The sequence below is a fragment of the Necator americanus genome, chromosome I, assembly GCF_031761385.1.
Source record: "Necator americanus strain Aroian chromosome I, whole genome shotgun sequence".
In the NCBI taxonomy this organism is placed as follows: domain Eukaryota; kingdom Metazoa; phylum Nematoda; class Chromadorea; order Rhabditida; family Ancylostomatidae; genus Necator; species Necator americanus.
The window spans coordinates 14,044,137-14,068,154 of record NC_087371.1 but is presented as its reverse complement, the minus strand read 5'-3'; the positions used below and the strand labels follow the sequence as shown (position 1 = coordinate 14,068,154).

The following is a 24,018-nucleotide window of genomic DNA, read 5'->3' as shown; positions in this document are numbered from 1 at the left end:
AATCGAGGTGGGACTATGGCGAAGGGGCCTTACCGATCCCAACCCCCACCGCTCCGCTAGCGCCCAAATGTCCGTGCTTCATGTCGTATTGACCCGACTATACCTTCTTTGCTACCTAAATACCTGATCCTGCTCACTTACCGCTAAACACCATACCCTGCATCACCGGGTCGCTTATGAATCACGAGCTACTAAATTGTTTCGGAGGACCACACGCATCCACTAGAAAATTGTGGTGTGAGATTATCTCAAATTTGTAACCTACTAGAAGCAGGGGGAATTCTCGCGTGAAATATGAGAGAATGATGTATCTAATAGCTTCAAACTACGTATGTAATTTTTCGTTGAAAACGGGACACTCCAGCTTTCAAAAGTGAAGGAAATGAGAATTATCGTTATCCTGTAACTCCCAAGCCTTCTTGTATCCTAATTTATTTTCGGATAGAGGGACCTTCTGTATCTCTGAATTCCTGGAAGAAAAATAGTTCATCTGATAGGATTCTTAGACCTCCTGAAGGTAATATCTAAAAAAAAGTCGCTTCCTATTCTCTAATTAAAACACAACACAAAACGACATTTACTTTTAACTACATTGTTCTTCAACCTATTCGGTAATTTCGACAACTCACACCACTCTTCTTTGCATATCTCCTTATAACTGTGTAGTTCTTTGCGTCTCTACGGTCAGAAGAGGATCCAGAGACGGATGTCTGCGTCTCCATGAACGACTGGAGCCTGACCTCGTCGAGATATGTCCGCATTTCCCCGACATATCCAATGAACATAATGGAGCGAGACCCGGATATATTACCTCAATTTAAAGAAGCTGTGCCGCATCGTTCTGTGCTGAGAAACAACGTCGAATATTCATGATCACGGTAAGACACTTCAAAGCGAAGTTGTGGATTTAAAAACGTCAGAAGCCGGGAAATCTATGATTCTGAGATATATTCAATTGTAAGGAGAATGAAGATTTTTGAGCATTCGATACCTCCCTACTGTTCATGTCATTATGTTATTGCTATATTTCAATCCGTTGAATCCACAATAGTTAGCCGGAGCCGCGAAAGAAATGACAATCGGTCACGTACTACGAACAACAGTATTCGAAAACTAAAAGCTGTTTACATCTTGACGGACTCGCAGAAATGGATTGTTCATCTAAAAATCTTCTTTCCTCAGAGCAATACACATTCACATAACAGCCAACTGACAGAAATAATGTGCTAAATAGAATCATCAGATATGTATTACTTTTATTTGTAGTGCATGCTCTTTCTGAAGATCTCTTCATTGCAGCTCATTTTAACACTCATATAGGCCGATTACACGTCCGTAACCTCATAGTATTCTGAATTGAAGTGAACATGGTAGCGCATCCCAAGTTGAATGATTAAATCCAGACACCTTATCCTTTATTTTATATATAAAGATTAAAGACAAAAAAATGTGCTGGTGAGCATAAACTATCAGACGCTTGACTACGAGGCGTTAGGACATTCACATCCACTAATTACGCTATACTCGTTAGACCAATCTTACTTTACGTTGCATCCAACATGGAAAAAGATTATGAATGGCCTTAATGATTCCAATTCTCAACGTTATCAATCCACTGTCTACCCGACTCTGCTTTACACGACCTAACTGCTAAATCGCCATCTCACATCTTTTTATCCAGATGTCTTGTCAATCGGTTCTGTAGTTTTTAACAAGCTTCACACGACGAGGTATTGTAGTAGTATTAGTGATCATATTATCCGTCTTACATGTTATTTCAAAAATAAAAATGTTACAAAATAATATCCAAATACACATCATTCACCAGCGAATGTCCTACGCACAGGAAATGTCAAAATGCTAAAAGCTACATAGATTTCAAAGCAGCTTGAGAATCTTTATCCACTATTATTTCTGTAATTATCGCCCATTTGTTCAAAAGATTTTGCGTAGCCAGCAGTGAAATTACGATAGGAACGTGACTTGGGAAATGTACCACATTGAGCCCGAATTTAAGAACATTACACGAAAACTGGTGACATTTAGAAAGAACATCAAAGAAATTGTTGTGAAGTGAAAATTTCGCGCCAAAAACCTCGAAAAAGGAGTGATCTGTTTACCACTGCACAACGTTCAACTTGTGCATACAAAGATATTGAGGAGCAAAATATGAAATATAATGCTCCAAGTTCGCCTATAATATAACACAAAACTTTGGACCATCTAGTAAGGAGGGGAGTAGCACACAACTGAGGGGTGAACTTGTAAATTGACATTGATCTTCATCGGTCATCTCATTAAAAACTTTAATGCTATGTAGACAATAATGATAACAAATTTATGTAAATAACACAAATCAACAATGAATTTACTTGTTTTCTTCGGCAGCCTCTCTAGCCCTCTTCTCGCGAACACCGGCGTACTTCTTATCAGCACGGACTCGTCTGAGATGGCGGTAGATTTCAATCTTCCTTTCTGCTTCATTGATGGCGCGTGGAGGTTCATAGTCAATAACGTTGGAAACTGGCAAAATTTTACCACTGAGCTGTGCGGCGACTTTGAGTTCCTCAGGCTGGAAACAAAAGGATAATCTATTTCCATGCAAAAAACCGATGAAATCGACGATATCTTAAAGTGCAATGTCAGAGTGAACCTTTCACTCACATCGTTTGTCTAAATGCGAGTGTCAAACTAACTCATTTGATTTTGCACGATTTCTAGGACATCTCATACAATGGAGCATGAAATAGCTGGTACCGTGCTCGAGGTTTGAAAAAAAAAAACGCAAGCATTAAAGCACAATACTTAGTAACAGAAGTACCAGTAGTTGGCAAAAAAAAAGCAAAACCACACCAAAATCAAATCCAAGACTACACTTAGTGCAGCTAAATGGTCTAACTCCTGTAGAACACAGTTACGCTACTGGAAAGCGAAGCGAATGCTCGCAGTTGAATAGAAAGATTTTGAATTGGTACTCAAAAGGTGTCAACTTCTTAGCTTAGCTTCTAACAACTTCGAAAATCAGATGGAATATACGACTACACTTATACACTTCAAAAGCTGTCGCGAAAAACGTTCAGATAACGTTGCTACTATGGAATGATATAAACATCTGTCTTCAGCGCTGTAACTTAGAAGTGAGACAGAGAGAGGATCATAGCCAAACGATGATGACCAAAGGAAGAAAAAAAGCAGTGATATTGAAAAACTTGAACTTGCAATAAGCAGAGGATTACATTCAAAGAGGATCTCCAAATCAAGGATCTACAAAGAGGAGAATATATATTTTGAAGGTTTCCTATGTTCAAACTATAAAAAAGAATAGACTTTTCATTTCACATCCTTTTTACACTTTTCTTGAACGCAAAAAGAAAAACTCACATTGCTGTCTCCCTTACGTGGTGCACTGAGCTTCTTAGGGAAAAGAATCAGCTTGGATTTGTATTCCTTCAGGCGCTCAACATTGGCCTAAACCAACCAACTAAGAGGAAAAAAATGAAGACGATAGCAAAAGATGACAATTGTAGAAACATTCCTATCACATGCAGCAATAGTACAGCATGTGTCAAACTAGTTCATACAATTTAGCGCGATTTCTAGGATATCCAAAGCAAATAAGCTTAGAATAGCTGGTATCACGCAAAACAAAACGAAACTGAATCACAGTGAATCACCTTAAACCCTTCAAGGGATTTGTTGGTCCTTCTGTAATCTACAGCAATCCCGATGGTTCTGGCTTCTTGCTTTCCAATACCAACAGCCTTCAGTTCATCGATAGTAAATCCACGTCCAAGTCTTACTTTTCGATTGTAACGCTGAGTCGGACAACGAACAACAGACCTAAAGAGTGACTTGAGGATAAGAAAACATTGAGATATATTTGCTCGATTGAACTTGAAAACAACTTCGAGAAATGTTAATATAACAATAAGCATAAAATAGGTTAAGATAAAAAGTAAGTGCGTTTGAAACCGACCAACCTAAGCAGTCCAGCGACTGGGCGGGGAGCGATGGCAAGTGCCTTCTTTTGGCGATTTTCACGGCGTCGAAGCTTACGTCCAGGCTGGTTGAACCAAGTTTTTATGCGTTTCGTCCAATGCTTGCGAAAGTGGGCATTGCCCAACATTTGGTTGCCTCGCGGCGCCATATTACCCTCTAAATTTGTGGAATATCTTGACCTTCTAAGAGTTGTTGAAGTACTTAGTACAATGATCCACTTCACGTTCAAACGAAGTTAGAGCCATGAAACGGTAACAGTACTGATGACGGGTCCAAGCCATTTGCCAGTGTTTCGAAGTTGCAAGAAATAAGGAAAAGTAACTAACATTAACATTTCAACAAATACAACCCACATCCTTCCCCCAGTCTTGTATTCAAAAAAAAAAAAAAACAATGTTCAAATTCTGAGGATTTACATTCACCTCCAACACTGTCTAGCCACCAATTTTTCTTTCTGCTACGATCGTTAAGTAGATAGAACTGTTGATGGGCATACCAAAATATGGAGTTTGTACAAGATAAACTAGTCAGTTCTACTTGTTAGCAGTTAATTTTGATCGGGTCATGTAACTTTTATCTTGATATGATGCCTGCTTTATGGAACACCGCGAATTCTGCGCGTACTTGTGCTACTACAGACAGAACAAAAAGAAAATAATAGAATGAAAAAAGAATGAAGAAAAGATGACTAACGTAAATGGAGTTCGGAGAGGAAAAGTAGATGAGTATCCTAACAAAAAGAGAAGAAACAAAACCAGCAAAAGTAAAAAGTCAACCACAAAAAAAAAACCACAATTACCGTCTGAACCAATATCATAGAGGAAAACCAAATTAAAAACGACAAATCCAGACTAACACAAACAAAAACAATTCCGCAAATCCGCGTCTGCAAAACGACTGGGAAAATTGAAGAAGGTGAAAGCCTCAGTAATTTCCTTCGGAAATACACGTCAAACTAGTGCAAGAAAAAGGAATTAAAAGAATAAAAAAATTACTCGGAACCTCTTGCGCAGTTCCGAGACTGGAAATAGGATACTCAGTCAACGATTACGGTTGCGGTCTTCCCAGCGAAATTGTTCGATGGGGCGTGTTAGGACCTGCGAGGCTCGCGTCCTTTAAACTCCAGCCTTCGGCTGCGTCATGCGAGGCGCTGCGTTCACGAGTGGTACGGGGCTTGTGTAGATGTTGATGGTTCCCTCGACTGTGTGGATGCCACGAGCCCCTCGTTACCGTAGAGTCGCCGCTACGAATGACAAGTGTACCGACATTCATCTGTCGTACTCCGCTCGTTCTGCTCTTGGTCTCTTGCAGAGCAATCACGTGGCTCTCCATCTCCAAGAAGGACATGTAGAACAGCACCTGTGGACACTGTTCTCGCTTTGTAAGTACTCAGTCTGAGACTGTCCCTATGGGGAGTCTGAGACTCACTGACAAACTAAACGGGGTCAAGGAAGCTGTCAGATGCTTGACCATAGCGAACTTTTGAGGGAGGATGCGCGCACTGGTGCGTACTGCGGTCACCCGTAACCACATAAGTACAGGCACCTCGCCTAAGCCTTGTTTGTAACCGAATAGTTGTGGCTGCAAACAGGAATCGAGGAGGGAGGAATTTAATATCTTTGTTGTTGGGTCGAAACGACATGGAACAGTGCAGTTGCGTAGGCGGCTGCGATCGAAGCGGTGTAGTGGATCGTGTCGATTGGGATCGAAGAGGGCCCGCACAGCACCATTCATCCGCTCACCTCGATCCCAACCGCTAGCTCCACCGCTAGCTTCGAATCGCTTCCTTTCATATGCCGTTCCGAACCGGCTTTAACGTTGCGAGTCCCAGAGTCGAGTCAGAACTGAAGTCTGATTGGTTACGCCAGCGTTTGCGCTTGATGCGGCAACTTTTACGGTCCAGATAGTACCATCGCTAGCTCTCCAGTCTGGATGGTGTTAGCGATGGTTCCATATTCAACCTAACCACTGATTCCAGCGTCCCTCTTTAAGGGCAGCCACTTAGGTACCACCAGACTTCAGGTCGTTTTGATCCAACTACATTGTGCTGCCCCATAAGTTTTAACTTCTTTAAGTGAAAATTCTGCGAGAAAACAAAATGTTTTGGCAATGCGTTCTATGTTACTAGATAGAGAATTATGCGCTCTACAAGAAATGTTTATTTTTTTATGCTGATTTATATCTTGTTCTTTTCAGGTAATGAAAATGGAATGTCATGTCGACAAAAAATCGACAAGTGGTTTTCACTTTAATCGAGTTGCCAAAACCGAGGGTTCGAGGGTTTTGTAAAGTGTGTAGTGAAGAAATTATGCTGAATATTGTATTGAATTGCAGGCGTTGGACGGTAGCCCCAACATATTGTTTTGAAAATGTAAAACGTGTAGACAGTGTGACAATGGGACCATCCAGGTTTAGCACCCGCTAAGCCAAATTTTTTCCAGAAGAGATAAAAACTTGAAACTACTCCTAAATTATGAAGAACTCAATTAAAAGTAGTTTTCAGCAGTTTAAAAGTGAATTTAATAGGACTTGATCACCAAAAAAATGCTCAGATTCTGTGCACATTGATGGGTATGGAATACTGCAAATAACTTTATGACAAGAGGACTTAGTGAAATACTTCGAGAACCAGACGGTCCGAAAGGGAGAAATCTGTATATGGAGGTTTCCGTAGTCTTTCTGTCCAAATTATAAGGATGATTTTTTTGAACGCCCTTTTTTCTGGAATGGAAAAACTTGTCAAAATCCCGATTTTTGGTGGTGTGCTGCAAAATGATGATCTTGAATAAAGTCTAAAAGCTCGGAGTAACTTTATGCAAAGCAAACCTTCTTCTAGTATGCTGTGGCCGAAGGGTTTCTCTATCAGATGGTATATCAAGCGATTCAAGGGGTTCACTGTTTTTCGAAATTTTTGATGGGAAAGACTAGGAGGTTGCAAAAAACAGTGACATAACTGTTTTGTAGAGAAAACCTTCTCTTGAAAACCACCTAAAATATTTCTGCTGGACCTCTGATCACGAAGTTGTTCGCGATTTTCCAGACCTAACAAAATGCAGAACATCTGAATCTTTCGGTAATCAAATTCTATTAAATCCAAATTTTAAACTGTTAAAACTACGTATAATTGAATTCTTCATATTTCAGAAATAGTTTCAAGTTCTCATTTCTTTTGCGAAAATTTGCGTTCAACGGGTTGATTGCTGCCTGTACGTGGTGGCTCTGCTTTAACTAAAAGTCTGGTGTTCGAGCGTACACTCTGGGAACGTACGAGCTGTATAATCTGCACTGTTATATATGGCGAAAGATTCCCATGCATTGCAAAAAGGTGATGTCGTCCAGCATATCGCCAAACCACTTTTCCTGAAAGGTTAACTGCCTGAAGGGATCATGGAATCTTTGACAACAACCATTCGTTTCATCACTCTGAACTGCCGAACACTGTCGAGTGAGATCCAAGTCATCCAATCCAGTCATCACTATCAGAGACTACACTATCTACTGCGGTGAAGTTGATGAAAGGAAAGTAGGTGGCTGTGCCATAGCTGTGAGAAACGACTACAATAACCTGGTAGAGGAATTCAGGCCAGATATGCTCTAGATGCGCCTTTCTACGACTGCGGGATCGCAGAGGATGTAAACTCTGGATCGCAAGTGGCCACTTATGGGAAACGGCTGAGGACAACAATGAGGACGTCTTCTATGATGAACTCAATGCGTTGACGTCTAAAATACCCAGCCAGCAGGTGGTCATTGTCGGAACCGACGCAAATGCGAAGATAGAATTTGAACAACAATCTGGCGTGTATGTATTTTCCGGAAGAGCGCACGTCGAATAACGGTGATCGTCTAGTCGACTTAAGAGAACAGAGGGGTCTCACCATCTCTTCTATGTTTAAGAGGAATCATCGGCGTCATCAGCACGTGGCAGCCCTTTAACGTTTGTGAGAACTCTCAAAGTTCAACTCGACTACATTCTGATGAACAACATTCGTCAGTCAGATATCCGAACATCTAAAGCAGTTTGGGACGTTGCTTTTGACTGTGGCCGCCCAGTTCGCCTTAGCTTCAAGATACGGTTCTACAACAGAAACCGAGAAGCTCCTCTTCAACCGAACATCGAAATGGCAGGTGTGAAAGAACGAAGAATGCATAACGGAATTCCGCTAATATGTACCTATTCATGTTGGAGTGCGGGCCTGGAAGAAGCTCAGCGATGCGGATTCTTTCAAAAAATGCATCCAGGACGCTGCAAGAGAAGCCTCCTAGTTCTATTGCCGCTGGAAAAGTTTGCCTTTGCATCTACGGAACAAAATCCACATGTAACTCTGTATGTGCGCAATCGCGTCAAGCGATGACATGAGCCCGTCGATCAAAGGCATCACCCTACCAATCCGACGTGGTATGCATTTCCGCGGGCCAGAGATATGAGGAGGGGGGGGGGGGCGTAGATTACAAAAAAAGGTGGGATCTCGCTCATCCCTGCCCGCATCACTGTAAACAGACGGCTTCAGAATGTGGTTCCCTACGACGACTTTTATTGCAACGCGCCACCCTTGCGCCCTGCCCTCGCCCACGATTCGTCGAAAATCGATTCGAACGCCCAGATGGGTAGTTCATTTCATCTCACGAATCGCAGGCGGGGGCGGGGCGCGAGGGTGGCACATTGCAGTAGAGAACGTAAGGAAGCGCATTCCGAAGCCGTCTGTTTACAATGATGCAGGGAGAGATGAGCGAGATCCCACCCGTATTTGCAATCTACGCCCCAGTATGGTCTTTGGTCCTCAGAAATCCATACCACGTCAGATTCGTAGGATGATGCCTTTAAGTCAAGTCTCTCACAACTTGGTGTCTCCTCGCTTCCCTCAGCTACGAAGTTCACATTTGCCATTCGTTGCTCTTCGTTTAGTTTCGACCTTGCTTTTTTGAAACACACGGAATTTCCAACACATCGAAATGGCAACAGCGTTAAAAGGGGTGGATGGGGTCGTATTCGAGAAGGTCGTGTCCCATCACCACGCTTGACACCGAACGCCTCGTTCAGTTCGATGAGGAGCGACTGAATCAGGTCATTTGCGAAAAGATGCACGCCAAACGACGAGAGAATTGGCAGGTATAATGAAGTGCTCCCACAGTAAAGCAGAGCGTCATCTTCACTCGAGGGAAAGTTCATATGTGTTCCGCATGCTTTGAACGACAACAACAGAATCTAACATTCAGAGGCATTGAATGTTGGGAAGGGAAAAACAACAGCTCATTGAATGTTGGGAAGAAGTTGTAAACAACAACGGAGAGTACATCATTGATTGATTAGGTTGTTCATTTCTTGTTTACTTCTGGTGAAACCTAAATTAGAAAAAAAAACGCAAGGATTTGTGAGCCAACCCAATACTTTACTCTTCGGGAAATGAATTAATTAGGTTCCAAATAACAAAGTTGTTTTCTATATCTGACAAACTCCTTCCTCCTCTTTCACAAGAAGACCGGCGTTCAAGAGGATTACTGCAGTTAGCCGTCTATTTTTTAGTTTCTATTACAGTTGAAAAGCCTGTTCAAATACTCGGAAGATGTTCGAATGCACAAGACTCATCCTATGAAAGATAAAATCCGGAAGGGATTGCAATTGAAATATCCAACTATTCAAATACACGGTTAGCCCGTTCTTTTTGGGATATTGATTAAGTCGTTGATAGTCGCGTGTTGAACACAACTTTGGCTTCAATTATTCGATCTTGAATTGTGAGTATTGTCATTTATTAAGCGTTGGAATAAATAAAATTCAGCTAAGGGAACCTTCCCAAATGTTACTGCAACTAATTTTCTAGGTAAAGTGTAGGTGGGAGCGAAGGCACTTAAAGGCATCACCGAACGAATCTGGGCGGTACGGGTTTCCTATACGGGGTCGTAGATTGTGGTGAAGGGAGTGATTCCGTCCATTTCTTCTTAATTGCCGTAAAAAATAGCCCGGAAGATGCGGCGCGTGCATGATGCTGGCGCGCTCCGAGCGAACTTGTTGTAGAAAATAGCGCCCCGAAACGCTCGAAGCCGCATCTTCCGGACCGTTTTTTACTTTTCTTTTTTTAAAGGAAGAAATGAGCGGGATCCCACCCGTTTCTGCAATCTGCGACCCCGTATAGTCTTTGACCATCGGAAATCCACATCACGTCAGATCCGTGGTATGATGTCTTTAACAGCGCTCGCATTTCTGTCAGTAAATAACTAAATCAATCGGACCCTAAAACCTCAGAATTAGTCTTAGAGGATCATTGAAAAGTAAGCCAAAGTTACTGGGAGAAAAAGAAGATAGAGCTTCCAGAAATAAGAACTCTTCTCCTCCCACTCAGCTACATTTTCCTTTTAATCTTTTCGGATAGCTATTCGAGTGCCAGAGTTCGGTATTCTAAAGTATGGATTCTACGATTATTCAGCTTCTAGAAGAAGGACACATGTGTGGCTAGCGTAACGATGTCAGATGGACAGCTCACGAATGGTCATTTCCTTGTCATATGTATATTCTTTAACATTGTTATAACGAAAAAGATGTGGGCAAACAATTCGTAATCAAGAGAGTTCTCTTCCATCACCTCGCTCCAGGATCTCAGCAGGATTCTAATGCTGGTTTCTTCAAATAAAAGAGACACTGAAGGAGAAGTGTCACGTATAAAGGTAGATAGAAGTCCGAATCAGGAGTTCGAAATCCATTAAGGGCCATGTCGTACTTGTAAATACTTATAAATATCACAAATTTATAAATATTCATTACTCAATCAATGTACAAATATGTATGAATCGAGCATAAATCAATGTTTTTGAGAGCATGCGCAATAAGTAAGTACATAGAGTCATTTTATCGTAGCTCAAGATCTTCAATACATGCAAAGGACTACGGTTCAAAGGCTAAAGTTCACATTGCTGAAGTAGGTTTGAAGTACGTCGAGAATTTGATGCTTCTTTTACGAAATGAGCGATAAACGTCAAAATTCTCCACGTGTCTTCGAAAAAAAGAGATTTCGAATTGTGAAGTTGCGATGCGTAGACACACAGAAACCGAATTTTTGATGGAATTTACAGAGATCAGTGCTTTCCGTGCACTTTATCGTAAGTGTCCTTGTTCTTGTATGCGCCCACATATCCAGTATTGTCCACCTCGTCGACACGTCCAGCTTTTCCGCGTCCTGCAAATACAAGTTTCTTTAAAGTGTTACGGAAATGTCTGCAGCACAGTTGGACACTCAAAACAACCTCAGAAAGACTGTTGTCGATTTTTCACGACTGGCGTGTGAGAATGCTAGCTATAGTCGAGTGGTCATAACGAATTGAAGCTGGTGCGGTTGCGAAAGCGGATGCGTGCGTAGAGTGGAGCCAGCGATTATAGTCGGCGTAGCTCCACTGACTACACTCTTTCGGTAAGACAAGTGAGGCCAGCGAGGGTCCCGCCTCGACCGCCGCATAGACTTCGAAATAAACCAGAAGTTCTTGCGCAGCGCTGTCTAACCACTCTGTACCTCGGTTTCTGCACTTTTCTGTTCCTATTTTTTCTCGTTTTTCCTACTTTAGCTCGCCCTCAGTAGAATACACGCATTCATATCTGAAGTATTGCTCTTCTGTTGGAATGGACAAGCCTTATTACGTTTCTTATCCCAGGAATCGCCGTCGTTATTACGTCCACTGCAGCACTGTTCCACTTTTCTGCTTGTCCTTTGCCAGCTCCCATCCCATAATAAACGCAATCAGCGAAACTGCATAGCAGTAGCCGTGGTTACGTGACCCTCGGGATAGCAAACGTGGTAAGCACCATACTTTTTGCTACGAAATTTCCAAAAAGAACTCTCTTGAAACTGGCTTATTACATTCCATCAACGCCAGAAGTGGTTTCGTCTCCTAAAGTAATTGCTTCAATGCTTTTGGAACTTTCCAATGATGAAACGTTTTATGCGCTATAAATGGTGGAATGCAATTGAAGCAGACGAACGTCATTCGTCATTTTTTGCATGACTAAACGATGATTTCTTCAAGTTAAACCTGGAGCACAGAAATGGAACAAAAAACATCTTGTAAGAAAGGGCCTTTCTTTTTTCAAGAAAATCAGAAATCGTTGGTGCTGGATGAGAAAAAGGTTTTGGAAAAATGAACCAAGTAAAACAAGACTTGAGAAAGTTGCAGAAGCATTTTGTTTTTCAGAGGAAATTCTAAGTACATTCGATCTGGATGTAGGCTCAAACATTTATTTATGTTCTGAGGATCAGATACTCATCATCTTGATCGCAACAAATTGCCAAAAGGCGGTCGAAGAGGTGTTCGTAGCAAACATAAGTACCGGCGGCTGTACGACAGCAGATATCCGGATGATATCCTTTAAAACTTTCATCTCAAGTGTTGCGAGAAAAGTTTCCAAAGAAATTGTCAGCTTCCTTCCAACTTTTGCTGACTTATTGTCGAAAAATTCGTTTATTTTTTCATCTTCAGAGACAACAATCACAAATGACTCACAAATATAGCGCTCACCTTTCCCTTCAGCATCGAATCGTTCCTTATGCGCCCCTGTATACTTAGTGTGATCGGTAAGTCTTTGGTAAACGCCGTTAGCGTCAGCCTTAGCGGCGCTGTTCAGAGTTGGTGCTTCGAGGTTGGCGAGCTTCTCGGTGATTGCATCCAGTTCTTCCTACAAATTTAAACTTCCACATAATCAGTACAAATTGATTTATGAGTTAAGAAGTGTGAGGGGGGTTAGCTATCCAGGAAGAAATCCCTAACTATTGGTTGGAAAGTGGCAAAATATTTAAAGGCATCACCCCACGAATCTGATGTGGTACGGATTTCAGGTGGAGTATTCGTATACGGGATCGTAGATTATGGAGAGAAGGGTGATCCCGTCCATTTCTTCCTAATTGCCGTAAAAAAACGGCCCGGAGGATACAGCTTCGGAGCCCGATTGATTTAGTTATTTAGTTACTTACAGAAATAAGAACGCGGTTAAAGACCTCACGGATCTGACGTGATATGGATTTCCGATGGTCAAAGACTATGCGAGCTCGAAGATTGCAGAAACGGGTGGGATCCCGCTCATTTCTTCCTTTAAAAAAAGAAAAGTAAAAACGGTCTGGAAGACGCGGCTTCGAGCGTTCCGGCGCGCTATTTTCTACAAGGAGGTCAATTGGAGCACTCCAGCCCTGTGCACGCGCCGCATCTTCTGGAGCTATTTTTTACAGCATTTAGGAAGAAATGGAAGGAATCACCCCCCTCTCCATAATCTACTATCCTCCACCTGAAATCCGTACCAGTTGAGATAAATGTTAGGTACAGTTCGAACGAACCTGCACGGTCTTTTTGCTTTGTCGAGCCCGATCTTCTGCCACACCAATGATGACCTTTTTGGTTTCCTCGAAGTTCGTCTTCTTCTTTGGTCTGAAATCAGATATTGAAGACCGTAATCCTTGCAGAACCCAACAGACAACAAAAAGTTGCGGTCGCATTCTCAATAAGGAGGTGTTTCGAACATGTCTCTCGACTGAATGCTAACCAATGGGCTGTGTGATGTGCAATAATCCCCAATATTTTCTATTCCCTAGGCGAGCAAAAAAACTAAAACAAATCTTTAGAACAGATAGCGAGTTCATTAGGAGAGGGGATGAAATGTGAGGAAGTTACTCTGCAGTTATCTCATCTTATAGTTGGGGCAAAACGACATGAAGCACGGACAGCTGCGTAAGTGGCTGCGCGCTCGAAGCGACGCGTTGGACGTTTAGAGTCGAGGTGGGACCACGGCAAACTGGTGAGATGGGTGGCGGTAGCAAGGATCCCAACCCTGATCCCAACCACCACCGCCGCTTCGATCGCATCCGCTTGCGCAACTGTCCGTGCTTCATGTTGTTCTGACCTATCTATGTACTGGATCCCAACTCATAGTATGCGGACCAGAGTGCAGGTTTTCGGGCCAGTCTTCATAATCAGAATGTGAGGGAAGTTTTTGTGGTCAGATGTTTCAATCAACCGTCACTCTATTCTGGCGATAACGACATAAATAAGACACGTGATACTATTGATATCAAGATTAATCGGGCCCCATACAGGGAACGAAAGCCAGGCATGACAAATTCACCCCACCTTTTTTCCTTGCAATGTTCACATTACCAAATTCGTTCACTGGTATAGGCAAATAGAGTTACAGACGAGTTGTATTTCTTTGAGCGGAAAAACCGCTTGAACTTACCCTGCTACTTTACTGAAAGCTATTCCAGTCATTGTGGTGGTGATGTTTTTCGAATCCAGCACACCAGCGTCCTTTAACCATTTGTCGAAATTCTTACCGGTCATTTCGATGGCGGTGGCTGAGCCGAATTTCGTGAAAGCTTCCCATCTGAAGGAAAGGAAAACTTTTGACGACAACAGTTCTTTGATAAATTATTTCATTAAGAGACTTTGGAAAAGAAGGAAAGAAATGCTCCAGACAAAAAAAAGCTGAAGTGTGTTCTCATATTCTAAAATTTCAAATTTCTTCAAAAAGTCAAGAAGAAGAACAAAACAAAACAAAAAAGAACTAGAAATACGTGGGATTCTCAGAATAAGTTTTGAATGTCCAACGTTTTATAAAATTCTCACTTTAAGAATTTTGGTTCGTTCATAAAAACACCTCTATACACTTGCAATGTACAGTACACGTAAAGTGTAGTGTACGATAATGTACAGTATGTATCTGCAGTAAAATTCTGCCGGCTCTTAGAATCAAATTTATCCGACGGATTGGAAATTTTCACTTCCTCGCCACCTCACCATGGGCTCAAGAAATGACGGCACACGGCCTGTCTCTACGCGTTTCTCTCCCGAAATAATCACGCGACGACGGAGGTTGCCACTGACCGAGCGCATCCATTATTTATGGTTTCATATTAGGTGTACCCCAACCTCTTCAGCCGCGATTCGGTTACCTCAGCAAACATCGAGGATTGTTTTCTCGAGTGAGCCGTAACAGAAACGACTACAGCGTACTAGTCACTCGGAATAATTTCTGCGAAGATTCGGGAACCACATGATTTTCTCGGCCACGTATCTAAATCCTATCCCTTCAAAAGTCCTTAGTATATTTTCCAGTTTTGAGACAACAAAAAAAAGTAAATAGGATAGGATCCACTTCAGTAGAGGGATCTGAATAGTCTCATCTAGAATGTGTAAGAAAAGTATGACTAGAAGAAGTGGAATACTAACTATTTTGCTGCTAATCACAGGAATATGATATTAGCTAGCAAATAAGTGGTGATCGTGGTCTTTTTTGCATAATAGAATTTTTCTGAGAAAATTAGGACAAGCAAGAGAAGAAAAGAGTACCGTCTGATTCTTTCAGCACCGATTTTCATTGAGGTTAAAATATCCCCGAAAAAATATTTTTCTTTTTTTCCTTTTTTGCTATGACTGTCTCACTTCATCCCTCAACCTGCTGCTGCGAAATTGGCTTACATCGATTAGCGCATTTCAATGAAAACAGCAAACTTCTGCCATTCATCATGGAAAACACCCTCGAGGCCACGTTTTTTTTTCAAATTTGAATGTCGGAGAACGTGGCAGAAGACAGAATTCACGAGAATGGGTCCTGAACGAAGAAATGAGACTGAAATAAAGATGAGGAAGCACAGCACTTTGAGTGAAGGTGAACGGAGAAGAGAAGGAATAGCTCTACAGAATGAGAGAAAGATGGATTACATACAAAGCCCAGAAAAGAAATGGAATAGGAATAGATTTCCGGATTTTTTGAAAGATGCCACGCCTAGGAATAGACACAGTTAGACGTCGAAGCAAGTAATGCTCTGCTCTGTCGATTTTTTGTTCTCTCGGACGAATGTCTCCTCATCTGCGTCAAAATGTCCCCGAGAACAAATAGCCCTAGGCATCGATTTGAAATTTCGTAAAAATTTGTGCATTCGACTGCGTAGAGCTAATAACTTGGTATTTATGTTGGACTCGCAGCAAATTAACTCTGCAGATTCATCGAGCGAGATATACAGAACCAGAAAATATGTAGGGAACGAAATAAAGAAAAAATCATTTTAAAAAACTGTTGGGAAATTAAACTGGAGTTGCATGCTCAGCGTTAAGAAAAGAAGCGAGGTGAAAATTCCAATTTTCTGTTGATTGAACGATACTGTGCTCATGAAAACAAATTTCTAACTGCTGATTGCCTCTAACCGCACCTTAATTGAGGATTTATCGGGAGAACTAGATCATAAACCGCTACCAACGCAACAAATTGTCATATGGAATTGCTAGTGGAAACCTTTTATGGAACTCGACTATAAAATCTTAATGAATGGTTAAAAAAAGAAAGCACTTGGAATTTGAATAGGCGAAGCAATGAAAGCAGTAAACAATGGGAAATTATTTGAAGGGACTTTTTCGATTTTTTTATCCCTGTCGTAACTCGTCAAAACAACTTTTCCCTGCAAAAAAAAAAAACATATTTTCATTGGAATTATAAAATTTGTGGGAGATGTCAAGCGTATTTTTGACTTGGCGAAAAATTGCACTTCTCTACTGATTCGCGCTGTTAAAAATTCAAAAGGGTAATTGAAGCGCTGCAGCAGTTCGCAAAATGTAATTTTGTTATGCATGCACGGTAGCCGCCTGGCTGGCTGGCCGCGAACAGACAGCGAGTGTATTGGTTTGTGCATCTACGCAAATAGAATTTATGTGGATTGAAAATTTGACAAAACCCAAACAAATGGCTTCTTTTTTTGTCATGAGGAAGATTTTTTTTATCATGGAGCATTAGCGTTTCTCTGAAATAATGGGGCTAATTTAAAAAAAACTGAAAATAGTTCACACTTTTTTCTGGAGAAAAGCTGGTGAGAAATAGTTAAATTGAACAACCTGAGTGACATATTTCAAGAGGTGTATGCTAAAGTAAAAGTAAACAAAAACATACAAACGCCAGAGAAATTGATCGCAATAGGTATGAAAGAAGTTCATTTTCCGTGAAAATTTGAAAAATTTGCAACTAACATAATGAAGATGGTTAGTGTTAAAAATTTGGAGCTAACATAATCAAGAAGGTTAGTGGTTTGAAAAAGAACGCGGCACAGAACGTTGATAGATGGATTTCTGAAGGTGAAAAAAAAGAAACTGGAATATCTTCATAAGAAAATCCGATAAATATTCTTCTTTTATAACCTTAGAACTGAGTATTATCAATCCATTTAATCCAGTCTACGAGTATCGGTCAATATTTCGCCGATCCTCTGTTTACGAACTACAATTACGCTTTTTATGGTGCACTCAAGGATTGATGACTTCTGGTATTTGATGGAGACAGGGTACGTAGGAAAAACGATGGCATGCGGACGTAAGAACCATATGGCTGACCTCTTTTTCACGTCCTTTTGATCCCACTTGAACTCCAGCTGAGGTTTTTCGGCCATCTGAAGAAATGTGGGTTGAGAAGTCCAGAAACAAAGACAACAACGAATGGATGAGTGAATGAGTGAATGGATGGTTGAGCAGAGTAGTGTACGGATAGTGGTTGGTAGTGATGGAAAAATCCATAAGAAGAAAGGGAGAACAAATCAGTAGATTTGAATCAAGAAATAACGGATGAGGAAGAATAAGCTCCTGGCATTGTAATTGAAAAAAGAAAGAAAAGAAATGTGTGAGTCCAATTCACTACTAGTACTGGGAATTTACCAAAAAAAAATTAGTGAGTATAGAAATGTTTGAGCTAATAAAAGTACGAATAAATAGTTAACAAAAACGGGCAAAATTAAGTGAACCAAGAATTAATTTAGTTTGTGAAAAATAAATGTTAATATGTTAAAAAACGAAAAAAATAACGAGATGAAAAGGCATTAAAAAGTGGAGATGAAAGCAAACTTATGAAATAATGAGGGATGAAAGGGTGGGTAAATAGAGGAACAAACAAATAATAAAGTAGGGAATACCTGAATGAGAATATAACAGATTGTTCACAGAGCTTTCTCGAATGAGTTTAACCGAATGGAAAATGAAAGAATGTTCGAGTGAATGAGCAAATGAAGCGATTGAGAATAAATGAATGAACCAAGGAAGGTGCGCTGTGACCGTAAAAGAGAAACGAATGAACAAAAAGGAACGAATAAATGCGCAAAGAAGTCACTAAAGATACCTGGCTACAACTCTACGTTCCGGACTAAAAAAGACCTTAAATCAGCTCAAATGACCGACGCGTCCACTATAAAACGAATGAGCCACGGTTGTTCAAATAACCTCCGCAAAAAGCTATAGAAATAGGAAAACAAGCAAAAAAGTACCGAAGAATGGGGCTCAATTTGTCCCTGGGACGACGCTTTGAATCAATGCATAGTTTTTATATGGCGACATTAAAGCATTCAAAGGACGGAATTGAGCTGAAGGCGTTAAATGCCGCAGCTGAATCTCAGTCAATAACCCCGGCGCTAAATTGGGAATCCCCTCGTCACTCGTGGCGCCATCTTCGTGTAAGCCGTGCACGGCTCCAGCTGACTAAACTAATCGTCAAACAATACATAATTGACTCTAGGAGGCGTGCGTGCCGGATCGGATTGCACGCGATAATGAGCGGTTTGGGGTGTCCTTTCGAAGACCCCCCGGCGGATTCCTCTCGGCTACGACGTCCACAGCGCCCGGCTGCGGTTGCGATCAGCAAAGATAAGCGAAAATGAGGAGAAAAGTCTCTTATTCTTGCAAAATGTGAACATTCTTGTTGATGAGCAAAAGAACAGCATGCAAAATAGAAGTTTCTTGGATTTTTTCCCAGGGATGTCAAACAACAGTTGGGTGATGAAATACTTCATGAAAATAGTATTGATCTACACATATGCAGATGCGGAGAAGAGCAGTAACAACAGAAACCGCCGGGGTGGGACGGAGGGGGTGTGACCGAGGAGGAGCTGGACTAACTCGCAGTGCACGTTAAATGTGCAAAAAATCGCTGTAAATAGGCCGAATGGTGGATTGACTGATGGGTAAGAAATAGCGGCCGATGTCGAAGGTTCTCGGAGGTTTGCGGAACACAAGAACTGTGGAGCTAAGAGGTGAACGGTGAAGAGAAAGGGAGATAGATAGAGACTGCTCAAAAGATTGTTTGATCTCCATATCTACAATCAAATCTTTAACCTTTCACGACCCTAGACTGCGATAATTTCCACCTGAATGCATTTTTTGGAGGAAAAATTAGAGAATTCAAAATATTTGAAGGTACGATAACACGAGGAATACATCAACTTCTGAAATTCGAAATTGGAGAGCAGAATGAGAAATCTGGTCAAACTAAGGAATGGCACGAAGTGGCGTCCACAAATTTTCTGTGCAGCTGTAATGTCGAAAAAAAGAGAGAAACACGCACAGCAATGCAAACAAATGTCTCATCTATCGGTCGCAGTTTCACATGTCGTAAAAAGATACGAAAACTTCCAGAAAAATTGTTTGGTTTAAATTCACAGAGCACGGTGAGTCGAATGTGCACGCAGAATGTACTGCGTTGATTTCCTGCTTTAATAATGGAGCATTCGTCAAGTGCGAGTTGATTCGGCCGGCATCACGACCGAAGGTTAACGGAGGCATGGGCGGGGGGCACTTGCGAAACGGCCGGTTCTTCACCCGTTCGAACAACTCTCTTGGCGGGAATTTCGACATCTGCATCTGATAAGCCGTCGGCCAAAAACTACTCAAAACTCATCTCTCGCCGGGTATTCCCAGTTACGAAACATCGAATGTGTGCCTCGAGATCCCTGTGTTCTGGGATTCTCCTGGATTTCCCCCTTTCAGAGAACCGTGGATCTTCGATCGCTGTGGGTCAAAGTGTTCGCCGGCGCCTCCTACTTCCGATGATACTACTCTCAGATGATTTCATCCGTACAATTTCCTATCTGTGTTACCTGGCAACAGCGCATAGAACGTTTCACCGTTAGGTTATGAAGAACTCACATTGAGCAGTTGCCGGAATTTCCCAGAAAATCTCACTCTTTACATTTTCAAACTTTGTGCTAACTCATCGGCACAGAGTGGGAGCGATATCTATGCTGTCGTCCTCTCCACCTGCTCTGCGCCGGAAATCCTTCACCATGGAAAAATTTCGTTCATTTGAAGACTTTTCTTCCGAGCACTTCTAGCGATGTTACACAGATGAAGTGAGTCGTCGAAGAGTTCGTCTGGAAGTTGTGCACAAATGTCTTTCCTTTCCTCGAAAACTATTTTTCCTTCTTCTTTGGAGAATATTATCGACCAAAATCCTGCCACTTTTATCTCGCTAAGAGCCTTTTCTCATCAGAAAAATAGGGCTGTCTCAGCAAAAAAAAACGAGCAGATACTGAGTGAGAGAACACACAAACGCTATACATTAACTTCTGCAGGGATTTTTAAGGAATTCGGAGACGTGGAAATTTTCTTGCGAAATTTCTGCAGGAAACGTTTTTCCTCCAATAGCGATCCTTCTTTGTGTGCCCAGATTATAAACCAAGAAATTGCTGAGTTTTGGCTGTATACATAGTTTCTACCCACGTAGGCTTGCACTTTTCATTGTGTTACAGCGCGCCTTTGGCTTTCCTTTTTTCCTGCAGAGACACACTCTTCGATCAATTTCTGAGATCAGATGACTCGCAGTTGCGGAAATCTGGTTGATTGAATTCCAGAATAACTAACCACGCCGCCAACAATTGAACGGAAAATACTAGAGTTGAGGATAGCTGACTTCGAAATCCCAGATTATTTGAGTGCATACGTTTCAATCTGCAAGCATTCATTCAGAAAAAGAGAAACTTTGTTGGGCAAAGTCCAGGAAAGAAATTATCGCGAGCTCTCTTGTTCGACGCGCCCAACCTGGGGATGCATACAAATTATGGTCACTTTAATGACATTGTTCTGTTTTTTAATCCAGGTTTTCACAAAAATCCGGGACGATTTCAACAATATCAGATTCAGAATGAATTGAGGTTGAAATCCAAGTCCTGCAAATTACTCAATGTTCCGCAGGAATTGGAAATCTGACTCACGATTCCAACCCAGCACGTATTTAATTCTTCTCAAGTAAGAAGGGTCTAGACCGGTCACAGTTGCTCGAAAAAAAAAAGAGCTGAGCATATGCGCATAAAACGGGAACTCAACAAACACACAGACAGGAACTGGACGGAAGGTCACATATTTGGTTGCGGAGCATGGTTTTTACGAAGTCATGTGTAGGAAATGTTGAGTGATTGGCTTCACTGCCCTTCTTTTCTGGATTACTGTAGAAGAGCTCTTAGTAGAAGTATATTACCACAGCATATCTTCTCTCCAGTTTCATTCCGTATCTTTTTCTTAATGTAACCGTATCTCGTACTACATCTTATTATATAACATAAATTAGTAATTTTCTTAATAATAATATGATCGAATGTACAGAAAAAAAGTAATTTCAACTTCAGCCTTTTAAGGTATTAAGAGTTGAGGGCTTTACGAAGCTGCTCCAAGTCGTACAAAAAAAGAGGGCAATTTTATGGCGATTGGCTTGAAGTCCCACCTAAGCAAGAATGTCTCGAAATTCAAATCGAGAAGAAGAAGAAGAAGAAGAAGAAGAAGAAGAAGAAAGAGAAGAGAACAGAATATATTTGAAAAAGCAGAATGTGAATCGTCTAATAACAGTGGTCTCAAGAAGACGGAGTTCTTTCGATGCGCTCTCGATTGGTTTGAAACGATCGCGAAGCAATTTAGAGGGAGTTAATTTACGACTTCCGCGCCGTCGACCTTCGCCATCGAATCGAAAACTTGTTCCTTCCCGAGAAATCGAATTTTTAGATTATAAATTTGTTTACTACTTCCCGAATTTGGTCAACAAAGTTCGTCTTACCCCTGAAAACAAAGGATCACATATAAGTAAGGTTTAAGTAGCAGTTAGCTCTACAATTTCTGAAAATGGCAATTCTAGTTTTCCATCACTGACTTGGTAGGCATTGAGAGGCTCAGTAGGAAAGAGGTCACACATGAAGGCCTAACCTCTTCCATACTGAGCAGTTCTCGATGCTTTTTCCATGATCGTTTCGACGAAACGAGACATAAACACAGTGAAGCTGCAGTTTCTCGGAGCTATCACTTTTTTATAACTGCGTCGATAATTTTTTATATTGTTATTTTGCATTTTATTCTTATTCTTACATTATTTTTAGTACTTTCTATAACTCTCTAGAAAACCCCTTCAAAATTTGAAGTGTAGGACATGTAGTTGTGCATGTTGATGTCATTTACACTTCGGATTTCGCAGAAAACATCCTTTCCGTCTCACTGAACTCTCCGTGTCATAAGCATATTTTCTAACAAACCCGGCACTACACAGAAGAGTCAGAGGTTAATTGCTGTTGCTGTCAAAAAACATTACGGCAAGAAGTAACCAAACAATCTTAGTAAACATCCTTCCATTTTATTTGATTTTTTTTCAAAGACTGACAAAACAACAACTAAGAAAGATTAGAACAAAACTATATGCAATGGAAAGAAAATCGAAGTGCCCACAAAGGAAACGAGGAAACGCAAATTGCTAATGATTCCGAAAAGAAGTCTGCCCCGCCAAAAAGACATCAGATTTGCGCCTGCAGAAAACTCAAAATTTCCTGAAAAAAGAAGGAATAGTGGACACAGGTGCGAATGTGTTTGTTCGCGTGTTCGCTGTGAATTATTCGGACTGCTGTTTTTCTTTTTGGCGTCGGCGGACACGAACAAATGTCGGCAAATAAACATAACTATGGCGACGGGAATGTAGCAGAATATGAGCGCTGAGCACTGAACAAAAAATATTCGAATGGAAGGCTCGAAATAGATGAAGGCATATAAGAAAAATAAACAAATATTGGAGATATAAACATTATATCGCCTCGAGCCTTGTTCAATCATCATATCTGGTTCACAATCATATTTCAGCTTTTTTTTATTATTCATTTTCCTTATCTCTACATCTGTCTCTACATCCACATATACAGCTCTTTTAAAGGTTTACGTGTGCTTCTCGAACACTCCTTTCTTTCTGATGGAAAGTTGATAACTGACGCATCAGCAAAATCTCATAAATTGCCATTTTTTGTCAGGTGTCCTAGGTGGGCCCACGAAGCTACGAAGTGGTTCTTTTAAGTGTCTCAACACATGAATGCGAAAATGTGCGTTCTTCCAGGAAGACTCTCATTCTGGTGGAACGCTGCACTAATGCGCTGCAGAGCATTCGAGGGAGACAATAGGAGAAGTGGTGACTTTCACAGGAAAAAGTGTATTCATATTTCACAGCTAAGAAATGCTATCTTTAAAATCAAATGTGATGTCACGAAATTAAATTCTATCTCTAAATCCTATCTGAAGGTTGCAAAATGAAAAAAAAAGTTAAAAAAATAAAAGCTATGAAAGAACGTGAGCAGAAATTTGCATGTTGTGCAGTAGTTTATTTGAAAACGTCATATATGACTGGTAAACAGGAAGAAAAACGATTCAGATTACAATTTCGCCGAAGCTTCCATACAGCAAAGTTGGCCTTTTCCGTTATGATAGGGCTGAAGGAGCCTGTTCATGCAGTTCAACTGCAGCTGGAGAGGCGTAGTTCGGCCGCGGCTTGCCCTCCGCTCTGTTGCTGCTTACTTGTTCCTTATTCGGCGCCATATCTACTAAGTGCGTAATTCGTGAGCATGATACTTCTATAGGACTGTTTTTGCTCTGACATAGCAAGTGAGGACTGCAACAGCATAGAGTTCGTCGTCTTAGTTTCTTTCTCCAACTATGTAATGTAGGTCCGCAGTGATATTTCGAAAAAAGTAAAATGTGCACTTTTGAAGAGCTTCTCCTTTTTCCTCTCCTCGTTATTTTTCTCTAATTCCAAATTTCCTGAAGAGAAGTTCTTGTGCGAGCGATCTGCATGCGGCGTCCTTTTCAACTATTTATAATTGCCGGCTATTAGGTTTTATGGTAGATTGCAACTCATAAAAAGCGACAATTTGCGATTTTATGCCAGCATACCAACGTTTGCACTCGCACACGTTGGTATACTGCCATTCTAGTCAACAATCCTAGCGAATA

At 41.2% G+C, this 24,018-nt stretch overlaps 3 protein-coding genes across 3 annotated transcripts; 1 reads left to right on the top strand and 2 right to left on the bottom strand.

Moving 5' to 3' along the window:
* Positions 1-2,368: 2,368 nt before the first annotated feature.
* Positions 2,369-4,147, bottom strand: RB195_005499 (uncharacterized protein; the record flags this gene model as incomplete). The annotated part of the gene is made up of 4 exons (XM_013436872.1): positions 2,369-2,572; positions 3,382-3,468; positions 3,675-3,840; positions 3,981-4,147. 4 exons carry the CDS (start codon positions 4,145-4,147, stop codon positions 2,369-2,371), a joined length of 624 nt encoding a protein of 207 aa, XP_013292326.1.
* Positions 4,148-7,803: 3,656 nt separating this feature from the next.
* On the top strand, positions 7,804-8,354 carry RB195_005498 (uncharacterized protein; the record flags this gene model as incomplete). Its single annotated transcript, XM_064178030.1, has 2 exons — positions 7,804-7,837; positions 7,897-8,354. The coding sequence occupies 2 exons, from the start codon at positions 7,804-7,806 to the stop codon at positions 8,352-8,354; spliced, it is 492 nt and encodes a 163-aa protein (XP_064035119.1).
* A 2,716-nt stretch (positions 8,355-11,070) lies between these two features.
* RB195_005497 (uncharacterized protein) lies at positions 11,071-17,402 on the bottom strand (the record flags this gene model as incomplete). The annotated part of the gene is made up of 5 exons (XM_013436871.1): positions 11,071-11,171; positions 12,502-12,658; positions 13,311-13,401; positions 14,207-14,353; positions 17,347-17,402. The coding sequence occupies 5 exons, from the start codon at positions 17,400-17,402 to the stop codon at positions 11,071-11,073; spliced, it is 552 nt and encodes a 183-aa protein (XP_013292325.1).
* Between the last annotated feature and the right edge of the window lie 6,616 nt (positions 17,403-24,018).